This window comes from Culex quinquefasciatus, chromosome 3 (genome assembly GCF_015732765.1).
Source record: "Culex quinquefasciatus strain JHB chromosome 3, VPISU_Cqui_1.0_pri_paternal, whole genome shotgun sequence".
Classification (NCBI taxonomy): domain Eukaryota; kingdom Metazoa; phylum Arthropoda; class Insecta; order Diptera; family Culicidae; genus Culex; species Culex quinquefasciatus.
In genome coordinates this window covers 93198333-93215544 of record NC_051863.1, presented here as the reverse complement: position 1 = coordinate 93215544, position 17212 = coordinate 93198333, and the positions used below count along the sequence as shown (strand labels likewise).

The following is a 17212-nucleotide window of genomic DNA, read 5'->3' as shown; positions in this document are numbered from 1 at the left end:
TGTCGATTCCGTCTTTGTTTTCCCCCCGATTGTGTGTGTATTTCGACCCGGACGATTCCGCGATGTTGACAGTTGCTTTGGAGAATTTGAACGTTGTGCGTCGCGGGCAACACGCCGGATTTTCGTTGCCGTTTCCGTCTTTGTTTTCCCCCCGAATGTGTGTGTTTTTCGGTCCGGGCGGTTTCGCGTTTTCGCATTTTAGTTGGTTTTATCTTTCCACAGCCGGCTGTCTAAGATTGAATCATTTATGCTAAACTCAACACCAAATAACCGGGAATAGTCTCATCCGCATACTCCGACTGTTTGCCTTGAGAATGCATAATACATCACACCATTAAACAAAATTTATTGATTATTGGGTCGCATCATCATCCTCTATGTTGAATCCTGGCCATTACCCTTACCCACTAACAAAATCCCAAGTAGAAGTAGTTTTCCGGCACACGTGGGGGTGTGGATATCGTATAGAACCCACCCTTTGTAGCAACCTGTGCTAACTAACATTCCCGTCCCAATCCCCCGAGATCTACAAACTGACATGGCGGGCGCCGTTGGTGGCCAACGACTGTTACCTATTTGCTCCAGATCTAGTTTTATTGATCTTGATGTTTTATCTTTTCAGCGCATTCATACATGCTGTTGATAAGGGAAACACCATTAGATCGTTGAAGCGTATGACCGGTTGTATTGATAGGATATTACGGTCCTGTTCAGCAACGGAGAAGGACAACCATGGGTGGTCTCTCATGCTCATGCTCTCTCCCTTGGAACCGAACTCTACATTAAAAAAATAAAATTAATTTTCAATTTATAAACTAAAACAAAATCTGTATCTTACCGGCCATCAGGTCAACCACCTTGTTGTAAGCCAAATGGATTGTTACTTGACGGTTCTCGAACCAGGTCAGCAGGTCCATCAATTTGGTCGAGTTCATCATGATAAAGACGACATCGACCCGAACCGAATCCGTTTTAAACAGATCGTTCAGTTCTAGAAGAGCACTGGTTGGGGCGGAAACAAGTAGCTCGGCTTCAATGAACTTCTTATAATGCTCGACGTATTTCGCATGGTGCGCGACAGCTCTGAACCAGCTGTTCCAACGAGTCACGACTGGCACTGGAGGCAAGGGCACTTCAGAGCCGCACTCTCGGCCAATGAATTCCTGTATCGAAGCTTGCGCGGAGAGCAGTGCACAAAGATAGACTTAAAGCAAGCAATCATTCTATCCACAGCAGGAAGTTCCGACGAAATGTTTCACCCACCAGACTCAGAATGTGAGCGTTGCATGTGAGGTGAATGCAATTTGGCAGGAGCACTTTCAAGCTGGTCACGGCCTTGGTCATGTAAGTTGCGTTGTCCGTCAGCACGACGACAACCTTGTCAAAATCGACGTCAAACTTGGTCAACGTCTGAATGATAGCTCTCGAAACGGTTGTAGCGTTCACCTTATCCAGAAAAACCAGATCCGCAGTGACTGCCTCCATCTTGTCTTGTTGTCCGGAAGTGACGGGCAGGATAAAAACAATGTGCAAGATAAACCTATCCTGCTGGTCCGAGGCTTCATCAGCGGCAATCACGATCGAAGAAGCTGCTGCAACACGTTCTCGCAGTTCCTGCTGTGCGACATCGAAAACCTTAGGCAGTACTTGGGATCGGAGGGTCGTGGACTGTGGAAGCACTCCAAGGTTTTTGACATTCCTTGACAGGTAGTCTCGGAGCTTCGGATGATCAAGCTTGTACAGCGGAATGTTTGCAGATGCGAAAGCTTCCACGAGTTCAAATTGCGAAACGTTTCGCGCATCACGAGATGCTGTGGCTTTGTGGAATGCGCTCACCACCGTTGTTTGTTTTTGCACGGAATGCGTTACATCCTTTGGCTGCTTTTGGACCTTTCCGATGTGGGTTTGCGATTTTAGGTGTTTGTCGATGGTGGCCTTTCTGGTATGGTCCAATGTTACGTTGCAAGACGTACAAAATAATTGGCCTTCGTCCGCATGTAGTGTTCCTTTTGGGTACTGTTTAGCTCGCTCGACATACGTAATTTTTACTGCTGTTTTCATTTTGTTACCTGCTAAAATGGCTCGCGACGCGCAACTTGGAAAAAAACACCACTTCCGTAAGCAGCTGTCAAAATTCTGGTGCGCTCGTTACACTGAGAATCAACATTACACATTGTTCAGTTACATTTGTATGGAATTTATCAGTTCAAGCATGGTAACACACTATTGTGTAATCATAGTTGAACTGAAAATCCCATACAAGTGTGTAAAAGTTAATTGACTAAATGTCTAATGCTGATTATCAGTGTAACAATCGCCAATTACCCAGTCACGAAATAATCTAGCAGAGCTGGTTCTGTCAGAATCCTGCTTCAATGGAGGAACATTTCTGCTACAATTCCGATAGAATATTCAGCTCTGCTAGAATTCTGCCAAAACGCCGTGACTGGGCAAGGATGTGCCAGAGAGTAATCTACGTGCGCATGTATTGCGTGTACGTACACGATGGATTTCTAGGTTAAAATTTGTACCCGCCAGCAAAAACAAATGGTAAGCTAGTGTGCGTGAGATCGGGCTTAGATAACTCTAGAGAAATTTTATAAAAATTACGATTTGCATTAGTGTTGGTGCGGTCAGGATTGCTCGACAGCAGTATATTTAATAAAAATATAAATGTCGCGGCATTTCACGGTATACGCAGAATTTCACGGCCAAGACCAAATTTCACGGATTTCGCGGCTTCCGCGAAATCACGAAAAATCACTAGCCCTATATTATGCTGTGCCGATCTGGACAAGCTGTTGCTTAACCAGGAAGAAAAAACTTCAGAGGATTCAGAACAAAATTCTGAAAATGATTCTGAAACTTCCTCCCTGGTTCAGCACCAGTGAACTTCATCAATTAGCCGAAGTTGACACTTTGGATGTTATGTCCAATAAGATAATTGATGCATTTCGACAAAAATCATTGCAGTCTTCAGCTGCATTGATCCGCTCTTTATATAGTTTATAAGTTAGTTTTAAGGTATCCCTTTTCCCTTTTGTACATGTAGGACCTCCTACATTTGAAATCACTGAACAGCGAAAGCTACAATATTTCATGAATAAATGAAAGTTGCTAGTATTTAAAATTGAGGTGAAAAGTCATCGATTGTGATTGGACACTCAATATTATTTTAACTGAATGAATGTACATGGAAGAGAAAATCAAAATAAATATAAATTAAAAAAAAAATTGAATTGAAAATGACCTCTCGATGGCACGGTGAAGGCCGTCAGCGGCCTGGATTCCTCTTGAAGCGGCAGCTGCCAGAAAGCGTCCTTTAGATCTATCGACGAGATGAACTCACACCCACTGAGGTTGTTCATGATAGATGCAATCTGCGGGATCGGGAAGCCCTCGTTGACCATGATCGAGTTCAGATGTCGAGCGTCCAAGCAGACGCGATTTTGGCCGGTCTTCTTCTTGACTGCTACGAGCGGGTTGTTCCAGGGCGAAAATTTGGCTTCTTCGATTACATCTAGCTCGAGCATGCGATCAATCTCCTTGTTAACTTCCTGTAGAACGTAGTGGGACATCGGGTAATGTCTCTGCTTTTTGGCTGGTGCGTTGCCCACGTCTATTCGGTGCTCGTATAGTTGTGTTCTGCCCAGTTTTCCTCTTTCTGCTTTTGGGTAGCTTGCAATCGTCTTCTCCAGCCGGGTTCGCTGCTCCCGTGTTAGCGGTTTGGTTGCCCCTTGCGGTTCCTCAAACTGTAACGAATCTTCCAACGAGCAGCACACCGCTTTTACACCAAACTTCCCCCAAAAGTTCATCCCTAGAATGACGCAATCTGGAAGACTGGGCACGAGAAGCATCGGCAGTGTATCGTTTCTGTTGTTATAGACAATCGGTAATCTCACGTAGTTCTTGATTGTGTGTGGCGTCCCGTCAGCAGTTTTGATTCCTCCTTCTACTGTTCCTTTCCTTTATGTTCGACGAGATCGACGGAGCTTCCGCCTAAGAGCGAGCAGTTGGCCCCGCTGTCTAGTAGCGCCTTTAGTTTCTTGCCGAACACACTTATTATCGCATGCGGCCTGTTTTCCTCTTTTGAGTTGACTATGATCGAATTAAGGTTGCTGATATTGGGAATGTCGGAGGGGTTGCTGCATGCTAGCGGAGATCCATTCCCCTCTGCTGTTGGTTCCCCGCTGGGCTGTTTTCCGACTCTTGTAAACAGTCGGGACAGTTCCTCAGCGAGTACCCTTTCCTACCACAGCGATAACAGAACATCATGACTTGCTGCTTGTCGCAGTCCATGAATCTGTGTCCTTCTGCATCACAATTCCAGCAAATCGCTACCTGTGATGCTCGGTTCTCTGTTGATGACCTTGCCGCTTGCTGCTGATCTTGGTAGTGAGGGTTCTGCTGTTGTTGTTGATGTTGCTGCTGTTGTGGTTGCTGATGTTGTCCGTTGTTTGTTTGGTAAGCTCGAAATTCCTTCTTGTCGAATCGCATCCTTAGCGCGTTGACCTGCTCGTTTAGTAATTTGATTCGTTCGTCTTCTTCGACGTCCTCTTCTTGGCACCGCTGGTCTTGCTGGCTGGGATCGACTCTTGTCATTCGATCTGGTTGTTGTCGTTCTTCAGTTTCTACCACATTTACGCGACCGAATCGCTGAGATTGATTGTGGAATCGGGAACCGCGCTGTGTCGACTGTGGCGTGCTCAGCGTTGGCTCTAGCAGTGCACTCCGAGGTAAGACTACACGTCTTTGACCATTCTGCATCTTCTTGAGCTCATCGAACTCCTTGCAGGCTTGCACCAGCATGTCCATGCTTGCCATTCGATTGGCCGCTGCAATCGGCGCGTAGATGTCGTTCATGTTTTTCTTTAAGATGAACATCATCTCTGTTTCACTCATCGGCGGTTGGGAGTTCTGGAACAGCGTTGAGATGTCTTGGAAGAACTTGCTGAAAGACTCACTCTCTCCTTGTAAGCGATGGTATGCTTCTACCCTGATGGCAAACGCTTGACTAGCCGGAAGGAACTCTCGCCTGATCAAGATTTTGAATGCCTCCCACGAGAAAAGATCACCACTTAAGTATGCGTTCCCATACCAAGTTAGCGCATCGTCCTGCAGCAGATGTTTGATGTTTTTCAAAAGCAAGCCTTCTGGTATTTCCTCTGAAAGTGCAAATATTTCAACCCGATGGAGAAACGTGTTGAGTGACGTCGCGTCCTTTTCTCCTCAATTCAATTCAATTCGGTTTTATTAGTGAATAATCATGTTACAATGAGTTCTTTTGCAGTTCATAACAGAGTTTTGGAGTTCCTTTCAGCTGTGTGTTAAATCTCAATCCATTTTGGAAACGATTATTGCTTATGACTAAGAGATTATCAAGAGTAAGAAAAAATATAGAAAAAACTTACTAAATTTGCAAAGAAAAGGGGATAGAAATAGAAAAAGCTTACACTAGATCACAGTTTTTTTTATCTATTGTAGACGTGCTTGATCATCAGCTCCCCGAGGGCCAGAAATTGCTCCGCCTTGTTACGGCAGGTCCGAAACCGCGTCATCATCTCCCCCGCGAGAGCAAAGAACTCCGGCAGGGTGAAGAGATCTTCCCCGGTGACTCCTTGCTGGGCCGCATCGCCGCTTCCGGCAGCGACCACGCTTGCAAACGATCGCCCCCATCCAGGAGGGAACGCTGGGTTGTCCGCTGGAACCGTACGCTGGCCAGCTGCAGGAACGGCTGCGCTCGTACTTCGCTGAGGAGGGTGGGACGCTGCTGATTTCTTCTTCCTCTTTTCCTGCTCCTCGAGGTAGGACTTGCGCGCGACGCATCCGCGGTAATTACCGGTATGGTTGCCGTCACAGTTCGCGCACTTTACGCGCGGCTTGGTTTGTTCTGCCTTGTCCCCAAGTCCGCCTTTCGTGGCAGTGCGCACGCCTCCGAGAGGTGTGACTCACCGCACTTCACGCAGCGGGGCCGGAGGTTGCAGTTCCGCGAGCCGTGGCCGAATTTCTGGCAACGGTGGCATTGCGCTACGTCCGTCGGGTTCTTGGTGTAAAACCGCCAGTTTACCCAAAAACCGTCCAACGTCTTAGTCCGCCGCAGGTCTTGGATCTTGACGGCGCCGCGGTCGAAGTACAACAGGTACAGAGTGTACGTACCTGTGACCGTTGTTTTGCGCGAGAGCACTTTAATCTCCCGCGGTTTTATTCCGGCGTCCGAAAGGTGACCCTTCAGGTCGGAGATCGGGCGGTCTTGATAGGGTTATCAAGACGACCTTAACAGGGGGCTTCTCGGGGTTGAATGTGTAGAAGTTGAAGTTGCTACGCTTCAATTCTTCAAACACCAGGTCGAAGTTCTTTTTATTCAGTGTGATCACTTGCACTGCCGACTTACCGATTTTCAGACAATATCCGAGGCCTTCCAGCAACTCGTCAACATCGTCCGCCAACGTGTCCAAAACAAAAATTGGAGGTGGTCTTCGTTCCGTTGGAGAATTATTCTTTTTTGGCGTCGGCACTTTTTTCCGTGCACGACCATTGTCGTCGTCGTCGTCGGTAGTGGTGCTACCGTCGGTGTTGTTGTTGTTTTCTTCGTCGTCGCTCAGCATCTGGAACTCGTTCCTGATGGGAATGTTGGCGGATGTTGATGTGCCACTGGTCGTGGCACCGGAGGTACCCGAACGGGTTCGCACTGGTGATCTTGGAACATATCCGGGGTGTAGTAACTTTTTGTCGATTCCTTCTGGGCTCACGCTCCCCTGCGCGATGGCGGTCGACACGGCGTTGGTTTGTTTACCTTTTTGCACACGGCCGGTAGACGAACTTCGCGGGTTTTTCGAGGCCGCACTCGAACTGCCACAGCCACGGCCGGCCTTTGGCATGCTGGAGAAGCAAACTCGCGGGTAACCACAATCAATTACGGCGAAAAAAATCGAAAAAACGATGGAGCACTGAGCACTAGCTGCATGCTCTCGTGCGTACACGGAGGGGTCCTTTTCTCCTTTGTAGCGAAACGGACAGTTTTTTCAGTTTTTCTTTTCCATGTACATTCATTCAGTTAAAATATTATTGAGTGTCCAATCACAATCGATGACTTTTCACCTCAATTTTAAATACTAGCAACTTTCATTTATTCATGAAATATTGTAGCTTTCGCTGTTCAGTGATTTCAAATGTAGGAGGTCCTACATGTACAAAAGGGAAAAGGGATACCTTAAAACTAACTTATAAACTATATAAAGAGCGGATCAATGCAGCTGAAGACTGCAATGATTTTTGTCGAAATGCATCAATTATCTTATTGGACATAACATCCAAAGTGTCAACTTCGGCTAATTGATGAAGTTCACTGGTGCTGAACCAGGGAGGAAGTTTCAGAATCATTTTCAGAATTTTGTTCTGAATCCTCTGAAGTTTTTCTTCCTGGTTAAGCAACAGCTTGTCCAGATCGGCACAGCATAAAGCATGGCAGGTCTGAAAATTTGTTTATAAATTAACAGTTTATTCTTGAGACAAAGTCTAGAATTCCTGTTTATAAGTGGATACAAACATTTAATATATTTGTTACATTTAACCTGGATACTTTCAATGTGATCCTTGTAAGTAAGGTTTTTGTCAAAAGCAAGTCCAAGATATTTCACTTGATCCTCCCACTTTAAATTTACCTCATTCATCTTTATAATGTGATGACTTTTTGGTTTAAGAAAATCAGCCCTTGGTTTGTGAGGGAAAATAATAAGTTGAGTTTTTGCAGCATTTGGAGTAATTTTCCATTCTTTCAAATAAGAATTGAAAATATCCAAGCTTTTTTGTAATCTTCTTGTGATGACACGAAGGCTTCTACCTCGGCTTCTACCTTTGGCGGAGATGCTTGTATTATCAGCAAAAAGTGATTTCTGACATCCTGGGGGCAAATCAGGCAAGTCAGAAGTAAAAATATTGTATAAAATTGGACCCAAAATGCTTCCTTGAGGGACGCCAGAACGTACAGGTAGTTGATCAGATTTGCTATTCTGATAACATACCTGCAGAGTACGATCCGTCAAATAATTTTGAATAATTTTCACGATATAAATCGGAAAATTAAACCTTTTCAATTTCGCAATCAAACCTTTATGCCAAACACTGTCAAATGCTTTTTCTATGTCTAAAGAGCAGCGCCAGTAGAATAGCCCTCAGATTTGTTGCTTCGAATTAAATTTGAAACTCTCAACAACTGATGAGTAGTTGAATGCCCAAGGCGAAATCCAAACTGCTCATCAGCGAAAATTGAATTTTCATTAATGTGCGTCATCATTCTATTAAGAATTATTCTTTCGAATAATTTACTAATAGATGAAAGCAAACTAATGGGCCGATAGCTTGAAGCTTCAGCAGGATTTTATCCGGTTTCAAAATCGGAACTACTTTGGCATTTTTCCAACTACTGGGAAAATATGCCAAATCAAAACATTTGTTGAAAATTTTGACCAAGCTACTTAAAGTTGCTTCTGGTAATTTTTAATTAAAATGTAAAAAATGCCATCCTCACCAGGGGCTTTCATATTTTTAAATTTTTTGATAATAGATTTTATTTCATTCAGATCCGTATTAAAAACTTCATCTGATGAAAATTCTTGTTCAACAATATTCTGAAATTCTATTGAAATTTGATCTTCAATAGGACTCAAAACATTTAAGTTGAAATTATGAGCACTCTCAAACTGCTGAGCAAGTTTTTGAGCTTTCTCCCCATTAGTTAATAGAATATTATCACCATCTTTTAAAGAAGGGATTGGTTTTGAGGTTTCTTAAGAACCTTTGAAAGTTTCCAAAAAGGTTTGGAATAAGGTTTAATTTGTTCGACATCTCTTGCGAACTTTTCATTTCGCAGGAGAGTGAATCTGTGGTCAATAACCTTTTGCAAATCTTTTTGAATTCGTTTCAGTGCAGGATCACGAGAACGTTGATACTGTCTTCGGCGAACATTTTTCAGACGAATCAGAAGCTGAAGATTTGACAAATTTGACTTGGACTTTAGGAATAGCAATATTCCTAGCATCCAAAATTGCATTAGTTAAAGATTCCAAGGCTGAATCAATATCAGCTTTGATTTCTAAAACAAAATCATGATTTAAATTATTCTCAATATGATGCTGATACCTGTCCCAATTAGCTTTGTGGTAATTAAACACAGAACTATTGGGTCTGGTAACTGCTTCATGAGAAAGTGAAAAAGTTACTGGAAGATGATCAGAATCAAAATCAGCATGAGTCACTAAAGAACCACAATACTGACTTTGATTTGTCAAAACCAAATCAATTGTTGATGGATTTCTAACAGAAGAAAAGCAAGTTGGAGTATAAAACCGAATAAAGACCAGAAGTGCAATCTCTGAATAGAATTTTACCATTGGAATTTACTTTTGAATTATTCCAAGATTGGTGTTTGGCATTAAAATCACCGATGATCAAAAATCGAGATCTATGCCGAGTAAGTTTATTCAAATCCCCTTTGAAATAATTTTTATTTTCCCCAGTGCATTGGAAAGGCAAATATGCAGCTGCAATCATAATTTTCCCAAAAGAAGATTCAAGTTCAATGCCCAAACTTTCAATAACATTTAACTTAAAGTCACGTAAAGTGATATATCTGTTATTGGTTATAACTTTATAATCTGGATCACTTTTCAAATAAGTGCCAGTTTTTAAAAATGTTTCGGTTATAACAGCAACATGCACGTTATGAACTCGTAAAAAGTTGAAAAATTCATTTTCTTTCGCTTTTAAAGAGCGAGCATTAAAATTCATAATATTGATGGAATTACTTAGATCCATGATTAAACTTCAGGGTAAGAACAACATCATTCGCAAATTTTAATCCAATCTGGATTGCTTCCATCATGGATGTAGCATTACTCATTGTTTGAATCAAACCAAACAGTGAGTTTTGCAAAAAGTCATTTTTTCAAACGTAACATCGCCGAGATCAGAAGATCCCAAAGCGTTGCCAGCAGAAAAATTTTCAAATGAAATTTGAGGTACCTGCCCAATTTGAAAATTGGTAGAGGATTTAAAATTCGTGGATGAACCCGAACCCGAAACGACGTTGGCATAAGAAATGCCATTGCTGTTACCTAACTTTTCCATGGTAGGGGTATTGTTCGAGTGAGACAGCACGAACGTTTGATTTAAAGATGCAGGTACAACCTGACTTTGAGAAAATTTCGGTTTGGATTTCGGCTGATGCTTAGCACGAGAATCCAAAACCTTTTTCTGATGGGGCAATCCCAGAAATTTGATTTGTGATTTCCACCACAATTTGCACATTTAAATTGGGTGACTTCTTTCACGGGACAATTGTCCTTGTCGTGAGAAGAATCCCCGCAAACCATGCATTTTGGAACCATGGCGCAATGATCAGTACCGTGACCGAATGCCTGGCAACGCCGGCACTGGGTCAGATTCTGGCCATTACCGCCATGTTTCTTAAAATGCTCCCACTTTACCCGTACATGGAACAAAAACTGAACTTTGTCCAAAAGTTTCAAATTGTTGATTTCATTTCTGTTGAAATGAATCAGATAAAATTGTGAAGTCAAACCAAAGCGAGAAATATTCCCGTTTGATTTTTTCTTCATTGGTATTACTTGGGATGGGGCAAAGCCAAGCAACACCTTAAGTTCGTTTTTGATCTCATCCACCGACAAGTCGTTGGAGAGACCTTTCAGGACCGCCTTGAATGGACGAGCATTCTTGGTCTCATACGTGTAGAAATTGTGTTTGTGGTTTTTCAAATAACCAACAAAAGTTTGGTGATCTTGTAAAGATTCCGTCAACAAGCGACATTCTCCTCTTCGACCAAGCTGGAACGAAACCTTCAAATTGCAAGTTTCCTTGCAATTCTTCAGTTGCGTTCGAAAGCTGGCTAAATCGGAGACGGAAGTCACTACAATTGGCGGAGCCTTTACTCGTTTCTCGACGGCAGAAGGCTCAGTACGAGGAGAAGGATCCTTGTCAACAGTTTCGGATAAAACACCGAAACTGTTTGCCAATGGAATTGGAGGATTAACCTCACTTTCAGAATCAGAATCAGACCTCGGATGAGGCTGTTTTCTTTTTCTGTTTCCGTTAGCCGATTTAGCGTTCAAACGCTTCACCGACGTAACGACCAAATCTTCAGAAGATTTGCGTTTACCTTTGTTTTGACGCATTTTGCAAGCAAAGTTCTCTTAAAAAGATGGCTTCTTTTGTAAAATACAACAAAATTTCAGGTGGGGTTAGTCTTGAAAAGACTGTTTAGAATTTTGGAAAGTCACTCAGGTAGTCTTTAAAAAGACTGTGAATTTTGTTTGAAATAACTCTGAGCTTAGGTAGTAAAAAATACCGCAGCTCTAGTGTCCGTTCACCACGAAGGTTCGCAAGACACACGCGAAACGGCCAGTTGTGAATCGCTTTGTAGGGTCTTCTCTCTTCGAACTGCCAACGCTGTTGTTGTTGATACTGCTGCTGCTGGTACTGTTGTTGTTCAAACTGTTGCTGCTGGTACTGTTGTTGTTGGTACTGTTCGTTTTGCATTTGCTGTTGTCGTTGTTGTTCGTTCATTCTCATCCAGTTCAACAATTCGTCCCTCCAGCGATAGTTTCGTTCGTTCACCCTTTCTTGATCTCCGTTTGCACTTGATGCTTGACCAGCGCCCGGATCACCGCCTTGATTGTTGTTAAGCCCTGCTCCAGCACCTCCTCTAAAGCTATCTGCTTGTCCTCCGTCCTGTCCCGTCGTTGGTCTTCCAAAAAGCCCTGTCGATTGGCTTCCGTTTGCGCCGCCTGTTCCAGTTGTTTGACCTCCGTAGGAACCGGTTGATTGACCATTGGAGAGTCCAGCTGTCCGGCCTCCGTAGAAACCAGCTGCTAGACCTGCATGGAATCCAGTTGCGCGACCACCGTATGAACCCGCTTGAGCTCCGTTCCGTCCCAGTGAAAGACCTCCGGAAAATCCGGGTCCTTGACCTCCGAGCAAACCATCAGCTAGATTTCCCAGAAAACCGGCGCCTTGGCCGCTTTGCAGTCCAGTTTGGTTGCTGTTTAGTGGCTGTCCTAGACCATGGTTCGCCTGCCCTCCAAGATGGCTTTGACCAGTGCTTATTCCCGTTCCATGTCTATTGTTGTTTACAGTCCCTTGTCCTCCATTCTGGTGTTCGTTGTAACCCGGAAGGCGTTCTGAAATGTTTAGCAAATCTCCGTTATCGTTTCCCAGGTTATCTGGTTGTCGCGATGGTTCTGGATTTCTGGGTGTGGTGTTTTGGTTCAACAGATTGTTCCACGCCATGTTGAAGCCTCGGTTTCCCGATTGCGTCGATGATAGGAAATTGCTACTTGGGCCCGGCGGGTTACCGTCCGTTCCCACTTCGTCTCGTCTTTCTGTTTGATCCGGATTGACGTGAGCCGTCCCGTTGTTCTGTCCGTCCGCTGCACCCGAGTTATCTTCTCCGCTAGTGTTGATCTCTGAACGTTTCTTCGCCTTACCCAACGTGTCATCAATGTCCTCGATGCAGAATTGAACGACCATTGAGCAAACTTCGTGATCCTCTGCCAGTCTCTCCGTTGTAAGCAAGATTGCTAAGCGATCGCGATAGTGAAGAAGACGCGCCCTAGCCTGGACCAGATAGGTTACGTTTTTCGATTCGATAGCCTTTTCTATCCACGTCATGAGTCGCGTGGTGTTCGTGGGGAGATCGGTTGAAGAATCGACGCGCGAGAATCCGCGAGAAAGTGATAGAAGATTCTGGAATTCATTGAAAAAAGTGTCGCGTGGTGGCCTTGGGAGTTTGGCCCTCAGTCGCGTGGTGTTCGTGGGGGAGATCGGTTGAAGAATCGACGCGCGAGAATCCGCGAGAAAGTGATAGAAGATTCTGGAATTCATTGAAAAAAGTGTCGCGTGGTGGCCTTGGGAGTTTGGCCCTCAGTCGCGTGGTGTTCGTGGGGGAGATCGGTTGAAGAATCGACGCGCGAAAATCCTCGAGAAAGTGATAGAAGATTCTGGAATTCATTGAAAAAAGTGTCACGTGGTGGCCTTGGGAGTTTGGCCCTAAGTCGCGTGGTGTTCGTGGGGGAGATCGGTTGAAGAATAGACGCGCGAGAATCCGCGAGAAAGTGATAGAAGATTCTGGAATTCATTGAAAAAAAGTGTCGCGTGGTGGCCTTGGGAGTTTGGCCCTCAGTCGCGTGGTGTTCGTGGGGGAGATCGGTTGAAGAATCGACGCGCGAGAATCCGCGAGAAAGTGATAGAAGATTCTGGAATTCATTGAAAAAAGTGTCGCGTGGTGGCCTTGGGAGTTTGGCCCTCAGTCGCGTGGTGTTCGTGGGGGAGATCGGTTGAAGAATCGACGCGCGAGAATCCGCGAGAAAGTGATAGAAGATTCTGAAATTCATTGAAAAAAGTGTCGCGTGGTGGCCTTGGGAGTTTGGCCCTCAGTCGCGTGGTGTTCGTGGGGGAGATCGGTTGAAGAATCGACGCGCGAGAATCCGCGAGAAAGTGATAGAAGATTCTGGAATTCATTGAAAAAAGTGTCGCGTGGTGGCCTTGGGAGTTTGGCCCTCAATCGCGTGGTGTTCGTGGGGGAGATCGATTGAAGAATCGACGCGCGAGAATCCTCGAGAAAGTGATAGAAGATTCTTGAATTTATTGATAGAAGGCTTCGCGTCGTCGTGTATATATTTTCTTTCTGTTGTTGAACCGGTTGTTCGCGGTCCGGACTGGGTAAATTCGTGGTTAAGTTGGTTGCAAAGAAGTCATGCGCGAAGAATTTCATTAAATCGATTGAAACAGTTCGGTGTATCAACACTATTTGAGGTTTACATGATAACGAATAATACGTTGCTAAAAATTTCATTTTGTTTTGAAAGCCCTTCCCTTAGCATCGTGGCTCGGATGGCACGACGACGGATCTATTTGAAATTGTACGTTACCGAATAATGCGTTAATTCAAATTTCATTTCGTTTTGAAAGCCCATCCCAAAGCATCGTTGCTCGGATGGCACGCGAATGATAAGTCCTTCTCATAGCGTCGTAGCTCAGAAGGCAACGATTATGGTTCACAGTTCACATTCTGGTCATATCATCTACCAAGATGAATCCTGACTTTCCCTTTCCTTCCCCTACTAACACAATTCCCCCCACTTCCCGTGATGCTTGAAGAAGATGCTGTGGATTCAACGGTCTCATGCGGTGTCAACAGGTATAGAGCGACAAATTCTTTGTCTGATGAGTCTGCAACTTCAACTATCGGACTAACATTCCTACCTTTGTTGAACTGCATCTCCTTGAGGGGGGCGCCGGTATTGACTTAAAGCAGAGATCTTCAGGGGTTATACAGTGAGGATGATTAGCTCCCACTACTCATCTGTTGGTTCATTGTGTAACTTCAGCTGATCCGTCAATAACGGAGTAGCAGCTCATTGGCAGTCAACCATGCTCATGCTCATGCTCGATAGCCTTTTCTATCCACGTCACGAGTTCGGTGAGGTTTTTGTGACATTGCCTCAGATCGTCTTCTGGGGACAAAAAGTGTGTCGCAGATTCAGGGACGATTCCTCGAGCCTCATCTTGTTGGATGATGGCCCTCAAACGCGCTACTCTAACGCGGTGAGGAAGCGAGCACAAATGTAGTACATGTCTTATTCCCAGTTCATATTGTATTTCCTCATCGGATCCATCTTAAATTTTAAATGATGAGCCAAAATTGAAGTAATGTTGCGCCAAAATGCCAAAAAGAAAAACGATTTGCGTGCCACAATTTATGCAAATCTCCAAATTCCGAACCAAAATGCCAAAAGGCCCCACGTTGGGCGCCATTGTTGATTAGGATCCGTTCAGCTGAGCGCAATCGCTGACGCTCCCGACTAGCAAGCCAAAATAACTAAAAGTAGTTGTGTGCGTGTGAACTAAGTTGCCATGTTTTATTCTAGTAGTTTACATAATAATGTTTCTCCTGCCAAACTCTGTTCCCTGCTTTCTTACGCTAATGGACAACACATGTCTTCCTACTCACTCACAGATGGGCCCATCTAATCCCTACCCGTCCTCGCGCGCTTTCTGCCGCCATGCCGTAGCCGCACGTCCTGGCCCCCGTCGATCAGCTCGTGCTCCAGCCTCGGCGTCGCGTTCGCACCACGCGCTCCGCGTCCTCGCGACGCGCTCTGCGTACGTGCGTGCTTGCGCGCCACGTGCTGGTGTGCTTGCGTGCCAAACTCGTGCTTCTCGGTGGGCGATGTTTGGGCGTTTGCGTACGACGTTGGCACCCTCCGTGTCCTGGCGCCACGCGCGACTTCGACGGCCTCTTCTCGACGCCTCTACTCGATCTCCGCCGATGGTATTCGCTGACAAAACTGCCGCGGCACGACCTGTGCAGTCGGTCGGCCCTCGAGCACAAAACAAACGGTGTATAAACGCCCTGTGGAAACAAAAGTCGTCAGCTCCATGTGCTTACTCCTTGATTCAGGCTCAATCTTACCCCGTACGGTTCGGGGGCGTTCTTTTGAGCTTCAGGTCCTCTAGTGGTGTTCCGCGTGCTTCGAGCACCGTTCTCACTGTTTAAAGAGATCCCTTTGTTAGTATTGGTGATGCACCACCTGCCTGGAGCTAACTTACGACTTGCTTCCTCGTCGGCGTGACCTTGACACTGAATCTCGCTTCAGTCGTGCGCGTGTTTGTGGTGACCCTCGATCTCCTGTGAATAGGGTGATCTTAGTGGAAGTACAGCGTCAATTGTCAATGCCTCGCTTACTTGTGGTTTTTGGCATGCGATGCGTCTCTCCTGCCGCCTCCACTCTCGAGTTCTGCCTCGCGCGTCCGCTTTAGATCGGGCTCGTCCTTCGACACGGCGCTGGCGTGCCTCCGTGTGCGCCTAGGAAAAGAGATTTAATGATTGGCTGTCCGCTTGACCTCGATTTCTGCACTCACGTCGGGCCTCAAACGCGGCTGGCGGTGTTTCGCCGTCGACCTTGGCGTCACGAGCTTGGTGAGGTGAACCAGACACTTTTGGGACGCTCGCTGGACGGCTTGCCAATCTGGGAAATGCGACAACTAAATGGTGTGCCAATTGTCCGCCTCGACCACGACTTACCGGTAGTTTCGTTCGGGTTTTGCGGCGTATCGTGCCGTCCTGTCCGGCCTCGTGCCCCTTACGTAAATTACCGTTTCCGAGCGCTGATTTATCCGGCTCGGCGAGCTGCTGATGTCGGCTGGCGAGACGCGATCGAGCGAGGCTCCGCTCTCGATGGGTGTATGCAGGTGACTGTTCGATCGTACGACGTGGCATGGTCGTGCTGGTTGGATTTCCCTTTTTGTTGAGTTGTCGGAAATATTGGCAAGCGTGCAGCCGACTGCAGGGAAATCTCAGGCTCTTCGCGCATTCTCAAGCGAGTCTTGGGCTTCTCACTATTACGTAGCTAAACTAGTGTAACCTGAACTTAACATATTACGGCGACTATGGGCAAAAACTACATTTTAGGCCTAAATTTATCTTAAACGCAACACATGTTCTCATAAATTATGTGGAACATCCACGAGGTGATCACTTTACATATATGGCTTATATCGCATATGTTAATCCGTATGTGCATCCATATTTACGGCGATACGCGATTCCTTCATAAAATTTATTTCAGTGTGGTCACGAGTCGTGGTTGTCAATGCAAAAGCGCGCGCTGCGGCTTGTTTACAAACAAAGTTCATAACATAAACAATCTTCATCAACTCTGGTAAACAAGTTGGCTCGTACTTTTGTGACAATCGTCAATCACCTGTACTCGGACGTGCAAATCCGTACCGGTAGCAACCCGGTGATCCGCGGGAACAAGATTTGGGGTGGCCAAAACGGTGGAGTTCTGGTGTGAATCGGAGGTCTGGGCCTGCTAAAACAGAACGAGATCTTTGACAATGCTATGGCCGGCATGTGGATCAAGACTAGGTAATCGAATGCAATGCTCAAACGGAACAAGGTCTTTGGCGGTCGGGACGGCGGTATCTGCATCTTGGAATGTGATTTCAACCCAGATTTTGATTGATTGGCACCCGGCGTCGAGATTACTAACAATGTAACCGCTACGATAGAGTTCAACCAGATCTTCAACAACAAATTCGGTGGCCTGTGTCTGGCCAGTGGTGTCCAGCCGATCACCCGTGGCAACAACCAAGTAAGTTCAGTGCAAAACCGATCGGAGAAATCCAACTCATC

General features: G+C 45.5%; 2 protein-coding genes across 2 annotated transcripts; both read right to left on the bottom strand.

Moving 5' to 3' along the window:
* Positions 1-4152: 4152 nt before the first annotated feature.
* Positions 4153-12543, bottom strand: LOC119769084 (myb-like protein P). Its single transcript, XM_038260983.1, has 3 exons — positions 11463-12543; positions 5099-5165; positions 4153-5035 (listed from the first exon to the last, which is right to left on the bottom strand). Exons 1-3 carry the CDS (start codon positions 12541-12543, stop codon positions 4153-4155), a joined length of 2031 nt encoding a protein of 676 aa, XP_038116911.1.
* Positions 12544-14908: 2365 nt separating this feature from the next.
* On the bottom strand, positions 14909-16560 carry LOC119770225. The gene is made up of 6 exons (XM_038264676.1): positions 16100-16560; positions 15937-16043; positions 15761-15880; positions 15625-15703; positions 15488-15563; positions 14909-15427 (listed from the first exon to the last, which is right to left on the bottom strand). The coding sequence occupies exons 3-6, from the start codon at positions 15774-15776 to the stop codon at positions 15110-15112; spliced, it is 489 nt and encodes a 162-aa protein (XP_038120604.1). The 5' UTR covers positions 15777-15880; positions 15937-16043; positions 16100-16560; the 3' UTR covers positions 14909-15109.
* Positions 16561-17212: the final 652 nt, after the last annotated feature.

Bases quoted from the DNA above. Each gene is read 5' to 3' on its own strand.
- LOC119769084 (XM_038260983.1), bottom strand. From the start codon at position 12,543: ATGGTCGTTCAATTCTGCATCGAGGACATTGATGACACGTTGGGTAAG. The intron at 5,166-11,462 runs GTTGGCAGTTCG...TTGCACTTTCAG, and splicing joins GCAGTATCAACAACAACAGC to AGGAAATACCAGAAGGCTTG. The intron at 5,036-5,098 runs GTATGGGAACGC...AATCTTGATCAG, and splicing joins CAGGACGATGCGCTAACTTG to GCGAGAGTTCCTTCCGGCTA.
- LOC119770225 (XM_038264676.1), bottom strand. The intron at 15,564-15,624 runs GTAAGTTAGCTC...CTCTTTAAACAG, and splicing joins CGCCGACGAGGAAGCAAGTC to TGAGAACGGTGCTCGAAGCA. The intron at 15,428-15,487 runs GTAAGATTGAGC...TTGTTTCCACAG, and splicing joins ACGCCCCCGAACCGTACGGG to GGCGTTTATACACCGTTTGT.